At 35.9% G+C, this 9,216-nt stretch overlaps 3 protein-coding genes and 1 non-coding gene across 5 annotated transcripts; 2 read left to right on the top strand and 2 right to left on the bottom strand.

The window, feature by feature from the left end:
- Positions 1-1,427: 1,427 nt before the first annotated feature.
- LOC112507685 (protein GPR107-like) lies at positions 1,428-2,741 on the top strand. The gene has a single exon (XM_025112352.1). It carries the CDS (start codon positions 1,428-1,430, stop codon positions 2,739-2,741), a length of 1,314 nt encoding a protein of 437 aa, XP_024968120.1.
- A 1,371-nt stretch (positions 2,742-4,112) lies between these two features.
- On the bottom strand, positions 4,113-4,185 carry TRNAA-UGC. The gene has a single exon. It is a non-coding gene; the product is annotated as a tRNA-Ala (tRNA).
- Positions 4,186-4,270: 85 nt separating this feature from the next.
- LOC112522169 lies at positions 4,271-6,360 on the top strand. 2 transcript variants are annotated; one of them, XM_025131256.1, is made up of 4 exons: positions 4,271-4,565; positions 4,841-4,919; positions 4,992-5,103; positions 6,107-6,360. In XM_025131256.1, the coding sequence occupies exons 1-4, from the start codon at positions 4,329-4,331 to the stop codon at positions 6,186-6,188; spliced, it is 510 nt and encodes a 169-aa protein (XP_024987024.1). In that variant the 5' UTR covers positions 4,271-4,328; the 3' UTR covers positions 6,189-6,360. The 2 variants fall into 2 exon arrangements, with proteins under 2 accessions (XP_024987024.1, XP_024987033.1); XM_025131265.1 differs by having other exon boundaries at positions 4,992-5,079.
- Positions 6,361-6,415: 55 nt separating this feature from the next.
- On the bottom strand, positions 6,416-8,758 carry LOC112522183 (dirigent protein 17-like). Its single transcript, XM_025131277.1, has 2 exons — positions 8,620-8,758; positions 6,416-7,174 (listed from the first exon to the last, which is right to left on the bottom strand). Exon 2 carries the CDS (start codon positions 7,158-7,160, stop codon positions 6,669-6,671), a length of 492 nt encoding a protein of 163 aa, XP_024987045.1. The 5' UTR covers positions 7,161-7,174; positions 8,620-8,758; the 3' UTR covers positions 6,416-6,668.
- Between the last annotated feature and the right edge of the window lie 458 nt (positions 8,759-9,216).

Genomic DNA, 9,216 nt, shown 5'->3' on the forward strand with positions numbered 1-9,216 from the left:
GAAATTCTCCATTTTAAAGAATTTGTTGAAGATGGTCTTATAATTCTAGATAACAACACAATATTATTATTATGTAAACTATTTAGGAATATGCTAAAATGTTTTTCTATGTACAATTCAATCATCAATGTCCAATAGATCACGTTTTTAGCCCCGTATTGTCAAGCTTTTTAAACAAAATAATGATGAAATCACATTTATTGGTTACAAATACATGCCCAATTAAACTATTTTTAACAGCAACACACGGGATTTCCTTGCCTTGTTTCAAAACTTTAAGCTTTCCACAAACGAGAATAATGGTGTTATTTGTGACAACGACGTCAAGCTTAAACTGTCCTTCTTGCATCCAAATACTCGATCTCAACGCCTGGTTGAGCTTGACATAAGTGCAATTCAGGATAAGGTATTTCTGCTTTCTTGATACATAGAATATATTTCTTCACTAAATAATATCTCCACATTTATAGTTCATATCGCTCAAATCCAATTGAACGAACAATTGCTTCGAGTACCCCTTTGTCTCGATCACATAAGCATTAACCTCTTGAGCAAGTTTTCTACACGAAATTTATCCAATTACAAATTTTTGAATTTCGGTGATATTCCTTCTTTTTAGCATCCATTTTAGGTACCCAAGAACTCAAAATTGAAGTCAATTTTGTGCAAGATCAGCAATCATTGCCCCTACAAGACCACACCTCTTTGATCATCGCCAATTAGTGACAATGGCGACGACAACATGGTGTGGGGATGAGATGGAGCGACATAGTACGGATTAGATGGGGAAGGGTTAGTAGTTTAGGTTTTATTATTTTAATGATTATACTAATTATATTTTAGATTTTTTATATTTAAAATGAGATGTTTATCCTGTATTTGATTGTGTTTATCTGCAGTTAGTTACACGAATTCAGATATGAGATGAAATCGTTTAAGGATGAACGAGTTTAAGAGTTTTAGCCAAATGCTTTATAAGAGAATATAGATATAGATATAGATAATATAGATGATTTTACATGATTATGACATAAATAGATATGCATATAGTAGCATCCGCTATTTTAATACTTTTCCAAAAAAAATGTTATAAAAATTAGATGTATAAATTATTTAATAAATTATTCAAAAGGCTTCTTCAACACTTGTTAATTATTCTACATAAACTATTTTTTCGTAGCCACCGCAAAAAAAGGAAGATAATAAATATTTAAAATCCACTAAAAATAATTAAAATTTCTTTTTTTAGTTATGGTTTTACGTATAAATGCATGTAATTGAGGTAACGAGAAAAAAAAAAGGAGAACAAAAGGAAAACAGGCGAATCAACGAAGGGCTGTTTGGGGAAGGAGTTTCAGAGGTTGATCTTTAGAAATTCCCACATCTCCGAACTCCCACCGCCGTCCGCCACCGCCGGTAATTTGAAAATGACGAAGACAATTATGTTCTCTCTCCTCCTCTTTGCTTTTTTTATCCTCACACCACCGGTCACGGCGGAGATTAAAACCTTGAAGATCAAAGACGACAACCGTCCCATGATCTTATTTGAGAAATTTGGATTCACACACAACGGATTTGCTTCCGTCGCTGTCTCCTCCGTCTCCGTTACGTCCGGCCTCTCGCAACCTGATCCATCACTCCTCGGATTCTTCCTTATCGCTGAAGGTTCCAGAAATCAAGTTCTTATGGAACTCGAACGAAAGCCTGAAACCTGCGTAGTCGATTCCAAATTCATATCCCTTCTATTCACCTTCCAAGATCTCTCCCCTCCCCCTCATTCATCGCTCAATAAATCGTTTCCCGTTAACTACCCCGATGAGTATTACCTCTTCTTCGCCAATTGCAATCGTGAATCGCTTGTATCGATGGACATCCGCACGGAGCTTTACAATAGCGAAGACGGAACCCACAAGGATTACTTATCCGCCGGGAAAACTCAACTGCCGTCGCTTTACTTCATTTTCTCCATCATTTACATGTGTTTCGTAGGGCTGTGGACGGTCGAATGCATGAAAAACAAAGGATCCGTTCACCGGATCCATTTACTCATGGGCATGTTGCTGGTGGTGAAGGCACTCAACTTGATTTGTGCGGCGGAGAACAAACATTACGTGAAGGTTACAGGTACACCTCATGGATGGGATGTGCTGTTTTACACGTTTCAGTTCTTAAGGGCGGTGCTTCTGTTCACCGTGATAGTGTTGATCGGCACCGGATGGTCGTTTCTGAAACCATTTTTGCAAGAAAAAGAGAAGAAGGTTTTGATGATTGTGATTCCACTTCAGGTTTTGGCAAATATAGCTGCTATAGTGGTAGGGGAAACCGGGCCATTCAGTAGGAGTTGGGTAACTTGGAACCAATTGTTCATGATAGTAGATCTTATCTGTTGTTTCGCCATTATTTTCCCCATTGTGTGGTCGATTCAATCACTGCGGGAGACCTCGAAGACAGATGGGAAGGCTGCTAGGAATTTGGCAAAGTTGTACCTGTTTCGAAAATTCTACATGGTGGTTATCGGATACTTGTATTTCACAAGAATCATAGTATTTTCACTGGAAACGATCTCTTCGTATAAGTTCCAGTGGGTGTCAAATGGGGCACAGGAAGTAGGCAGTCTTGTGTTCTATATGATGATGTTTTACATGTTCAGACCAGTGGAGAAGAATGAATACTTTCTTATTGATGACGAGGAAGAAAAGGCAGCAGAGAGGACCCTGCAGGAGGAGGAGTTCGAGCTTTGAATTAATTGCTCTATACATACACAACCAGGTTTGCTGGGGAAAATCCTATAGTTTTTTGTGTCTACAAATAGTGTTTGTTTTCTCTACTTTCATGTCACCCTTTTGCCGTCAACTGTATGTATTCAGCCGGCATTAGGGGTGCACCAATTCTTTGTTCTATTGATTGAATATATATGTAGCAAGAATTCTTGCTTTTCTATTTGTGCTATTTCCTTTTAATGGCATTTTTTTTTTGTAATTATGGATTTTCCAGTCATTTTGTGTGGAATTGGATTAATTTTATAGCATCGTGGAAAACGGTCCGAAGAATCCCAACTTGAAGGAACTCGAACTAGTGACTTATAATCAAAAGTCATAGAGACTCGAATTTTACCAGAATCTTGAAATAATAAGCAGCTTAAAAAAGAAATTCATTTGGATATGAGTTACAAGTGAAAAGTTACAAACTCAAAATGTATTATACTATGAGAATACGATAGGATATGATGGTTTTTGTAATATCGTATCCTGGCATCTACTATGTAGGCCTCGAAAACAACTAATTTTAACAAATTATGACGATACAAATTACGAATCAAAGTTCATGACCTTTTGTGTTCATGTATTATCGTATACTTTATGCTCTATTTTTCATAACTTTTAACGCCTAATACGAATCAAAATGATTTCTTTTGAAGGTGTTCTTTTGATCTACGTACTTGTAAATTTTGGGAATAATATGACTTCGAAAACCATTGTAAATATCTTGGCCTCTTGTATTCTCATCAAATACATTTTAGCAAGTCATAACTGTTGACTCGAAACTCAAATCGAGATGAAGTTTTTCTAACTTGCTTTTTAAATCCATGCGGTAGTAAAATCCGGGGATATTCCAACATCTGAAACATTGTATTATATACATTTTGGGAGGCTATATATACAACATTTGACTCGTAACTCATATTGAAAAATCATCAAGAAGTCAGGTGACCAGAAAAAAATGTCTGATTAAATTGTTACCTGAAAAATCATCTATGTTCGAGGGACTTGGGTCGGTGATCTCAGGAGTGAAAAATCAAAAACTCAAACTAAATCAATAAAATTTAAGTTTGAGATTAAGTGGTTTCAAACCAAATTCAATTTAATTCGAATTGAATTACCTCAACGAAACTTGTGAATCATGAAATTAGGGCTCTTAATGATTAAGAGAGATCCATGATACAAAATCATTCAGAAGATTTTAGAACCATTAAAAGACAGATTTTTTTTTCTTGCCAAACAAGATTCATCTCTTAACGATTCAAAGATTGTCTCTTAATGAAACTATTAAGAGGTAAACTACCAACCCCGAACATAAACTATGAACAAAAAATCATTTTTAATTAAAATAAATGGAGATGCGGGGGATCGAACCCCGTGCCTCTCGCATGCAAAGCGAGCGCTCTACCAATTGAGCTACATCCCCAAGATTTATTATAAGAAATATAATAATATTTTTATTTTAAATAACATGTATTTTTTACGATATACTTCCAAGTTCCAATCTTTTTGGCGGTGGTTTATGATATGCTGAAACGCGGAAGATAAGAAAATTGCAGTTTTTTGCGAATGTCGCTGGCGATGTTAGCAGCTGTTCCTTGTTCATACGCCGCCGTCGAACCGGTAACGGAACAACGCCAGGTCTCGGCAAAAAGCCAGAGGAAGAACAGCACCGCCGGTTTTGGGGCCAAGAAAAGGGAACCTCTTTGGCAGTGCGTAAAGAATTGTGGTGCGTGTTGTAAGCTGGATAAAGGACCCAACTTCCCCTCCCCTGAAGAAATCTTCGATGATTCTTCTGATATTCAAGTACTTCCATCTCTGTTTTTGCATCGATTTCCAATCACATTTTTTTAAATGCCATTTGGGTTTTCATTATGGACAGTGAGTGAGGGTTATGCAAGCAAAATCGATACATTTTGATTTAAGTTGGTATGGATTTTGTTAAGTAACCATACTTAATTTGTTTTCTTTAATTGCCATCAACTTCAATGTAGTTGTCAATGGGGGTGAATGATCCAAAAGTTAAACCATCATTTTGTAGGGTTTTATATCTAACATGTGAATTACTGTTTCATGTTCAGCTATATAAATCTTTGGTGGGTTCTGATGGATGGTGCATACACTTTGAGAAAAGCACAAGAACATGCTCCATATACTCCGGTAAGCATTTTCTGTATGATCTTATATTGAATACTAGGTTTCCATCTCATACATTCGATTCTATAATCGCAGATCGGCCGTATTTTTGTCGAGTTGAGGCAGATGTTTTTGAAACTTTATACGGGATTGATAAGAAAAAGTTCAACAAGGAAGCTTGCAGGTTAGATTATAATGGCACTGGCATGTGAGTTTTTGTGTTTAATTGCTTAGTGTCGTTCTTCCTCTGTCCCATGACAAATTGCAATGTTTGTTCAAGTGAAGCTTTTACTATCAACCAAATCTCTTATATACCCTTCAAATAATGACATAATAGGAACACCGTATGGACTGAAATCAATATCATCAATTCGTTGCAACAATGTGCAAACAAGCATACTTGTAATTATGGTCTTTCCGTTCTGCACGAAATTACCACTCCTAGCTTTTTCAACCCTCATCATCAAAATTTACCTCCTCCTTTCTTGAAAGCTGAAGCTTCATTATGTGACAACGATGTACAGAGACCTTGCCTGCACCCCAATGGGTAGAGACTGTTTTTCTGCGAACTAACAAGCTAACATCTTATCAGATAATACTTGCAGTAATTAGTTCTAATCTGATTATTTATATATCTTCAAGAAAGCATTATTTTATCTGTGAATGTCTTCTCTGAATCTGTTCAGTCGTCAATTCCCCCCTCCCCACCAAAACCCCTCGAGGCTTTTCATCAGAGGTTTGGTGACAACTCAATCATTTTCACCATTCTCCGATGTCTCTCCAGTGGTTTCTTTTCCGTTATACATTAGTTCCTCCTGGTCTGGGGCTTCAATCTTGTTTGACAAGTTCATTTTGCCCTTGTGATATCAATTCTTGACTCTTAACTGTTTGTTTTCGGATTGGTTCTGGATTTGCAACACTTGGATCTCGTTCTTTGCCAAGTCAAGGATTTTCTTTTCTCTTCAGTGTTGTGGATTTGCAGGGTGGGTTGTTCAATATTTCTGGGTAGATCATGTACTTCAATTAAATATCAATGCATTGTTCACAGTTGCATCATCTACCATTCTCAACTTTGTTGAAGATTGCTCAACCAACATGCATCCTTTTCTGGCCAAAAAAACCAACACATTGACAACAATGCTCCATAGATCTCATGACTCATAAGACTTCATTTGATTTAATTTCATGTTTGTTGGTTTTGTTCCCTGCAGTAGCTGCATAGATACAATAAAAGTTGTTCATGGGTCTGAATCAAAGGAGTTGGAGAAATTCAAAAAGGCTATTAGGAGCTAAGCTACAGCTGTTCTTTCCCTAATGGAAACCTTCATTGTCTTGACAAAGATTACAAATGTATTGAAGAATTATTGGCCTTGATGATAATTTTGAGTTAAGTCTTCAGATTAGGTATTGTATTGAAGAATTATTAGCCTTGATTTTCATACCATCAAATTTAATCATGGGTGAACACTTCCCCATAGCATAAATGATGCAACTTGGAATAATCTTTATATGGATTTAGAATTCAAGATTTCTCTCTCTGAAAACAATTTGCAAGTATATACTACATGCGTTCTCATTTCAACCCCCGTTATCATGAGCTTTACAAATTCTCATTTTCCAGATAAACACCCACAAGAGAATGGGCTAAACGTATCTAATGCCTTCCGTAGTCATACTCCTAGTAAAAGACGACTCTATGTTACTTTGTGACCAAGCACTCATCAATGATCTAAAGAAAGCCGAAACTGCTTCAACTTTCCTATCATCATCTTGCTAGACTTCCATTTTCTCAACCCCAGATTGCAATTCTTTATGTTGGTGGATTTTCGGTTTAGTCACAGATCTCCCAAATTTCTTTTCATGTTTCTGGCTCTTCTTGATGACTTTTGATGCTAATGTCTTCAATGGAATTGTGACATCAAGGGGTAGAAGCACTTCTCGCAACTCATGCCATTCAAGATCTTCAAAATCCCCATCCTCGTAAACCACTCTATACCAACCCGACTCTTTGTCAAACTTGCTAACTTTCCCATTGTAGACCCTCCCCCCAAATACCTTTCTAACTTCTCTGCCATCCAACCAGTCACCCAACGGCTCGTTCAGTTTTGAATCTATGTTACTCACAACGTCACAGTGAAAAAGACTACCATCATTACCGGTGCATAGAGGAGGCACCCCATTGATAACCAATGCAGGTTCACCAGGTATCTCGTAGATTCCAGACATTGGAGAATCTGGGTTTTCTTCTTTGAGTTTCTTCTCCATTCCAAATGCATAACCTGTATGTGATGAAACTCTGTTATAGCCATTTCTGTACATTTAATGTACTCCACGGATAGAGGAATACATGTCCTGCAAAATGAATTTAGGATAAGAAAAGAAGAAAAAAGGTTAATGCAGCTGGGTCTCCATATATAGCTGGATAGGCAACTAGAGGAGCCTTACTGGATATTACATATGATGTTGGTTGAAACGAAATCACATGGTTATGATGGTCCTATCTCTCCAGGCATAATAGGTCTTTCATAACCTTGGTGCCTGATTAATCAGATCACATTATCAAACCAAATCAGTGCCTTTTGTACTGATCTAACCAAACTGGAGCAGTCTACATTTTTCCTTGACATTTGAATGGTGCACTTGTGACCTCCCAGCCCCGTGAACAGTATGCAAAACCCTATTTCTAATTTTGGTATGACAAACTGGCTATGAACCATGCCAAGGGTCCAACGGAAAGTTACACCTATATAGCCAACAAGAATCATGCCTCTAGTTAATACTCCATCAGTCTCAAAAGAAGAGTTCATTTCATAATCAAGAGACTCCTATTTTAAAACCTAAACTTATAAATCTGATGTCATGATGTAACTAATTACCATTCATTTTTTAAGCATGGATATATAGTAAAACAGTCCACAAAATTGTCTTTAAATTCCTCCTAACTTTTTACATTGATTCCTTTTTTTTTTGCAAGCCGGGGGTTTTCATGATGCACTCTCTCTTACCCCTCAGGGTGGAGATAAAGTCTCCGTACATCTTACCCTCCCAAACTCTTCCTATGTGTGGAGTATACTAGGTTCATTTGGTTTGATTTCTTTTCCTTTTCTTTTTCTTTCTCCTGAGACATGGGGGTAAGCTTTTGCTTTAGAGGTATTTTAAGGCGGAAGGGCTTTGTTAGCATGATGATATTGGTATAACGATGAACAACAAAAGATTTATGAAACATCAAATACTAAGAAACCTTGCTGCAAGTCTATGCAACAGGACAGCATTAATCTAACGCACATTGCTCTTCAATCTGTTGTTGAAAATAATACATCAAAACATAGCAACTAAATTATCGTCACACACATACATATATGTATATATATGTATGTATATGTATATATGTAAACAGAACATACATACTGGACTAGACTTTTTCACATACATGGGACTATGGAGTTGTCTGGAAAGGACAAGACTTCCAAGAATATCCAAAATAGGTTTCTTCATATATTCATGGCTCGTTTGTACAGTGAAAGTAAAACAGATTGTTAGGCAAACCTTGATAAAAGCAATCAGCAAAAGAGGTAATCAAACTCCTACCCTATGCCTTCATCTATCATCACAACAGATGAACAGTTAACGATTCTATCAGGTTAAATTGAGAATTCAAACCCTAATTCCCTAGATTCATTTTCAATGGAAACTTGAAACATGTAAGAAACCTGAATATACTTACCTGAAGAGGTATACGAATCGTCCTGCCCGTAGTGCCGATTGTCTTGACAAACCCTAATCCCTGGAGATCTTTTGCGTGATGAAACACCAAAGTTTTGATTTATTTGCAAACCTTCCCCTATTTTTCTTTCTTTTATTATTTTAAGTTTTTATTTTTTTACTTTGACCACTAAAGTTAATACTTGTAAGTTTCTACCACTAGTTAAATATTAATCAAACTATTTTAGTAAAAAGAAACCCAATGGACTTTAGTGTTTGAAATGATTAAATTTTTGGACAATTTTTGGAACAAATAAGTTCTTAAATATTTTAAAACATGTTAAATAACTTCTTCGACTTTCTAAAACTTGCTAGATACATCCTTATGATCTATACAATTGATTAATATGATAAAATAATGAAAAAAATACAAAAAAAACCCAATAAACATTCATATTTTAAACGATTAAGTCCCTAAACATTTTTTGAATCAGAAAATATTTAGATCTATAAAATTAAATAAATATATCAAAAAATACTTACATTTTAAAAAAACTTATATTTAAAAAAGATTTTTGATAAATTTTATTTTAATTAAAATTAAAATATATTCTATTTG

The sequence above is a fragment of the Cynara cardunculus genome (genome assembly GCF_001531365.2).
Source record: "Cynara cardunculus var. scolymus isolate 2C chromosome LG 1, CcrdV1, whole genome shotgun sequence".
Lineage (NCBI taxonomy): Eukaryota > Viridiplantae > Streptophyta > Magnoliopsida > Asterales > Asteraceae > Cynara > Cynara cardunculus.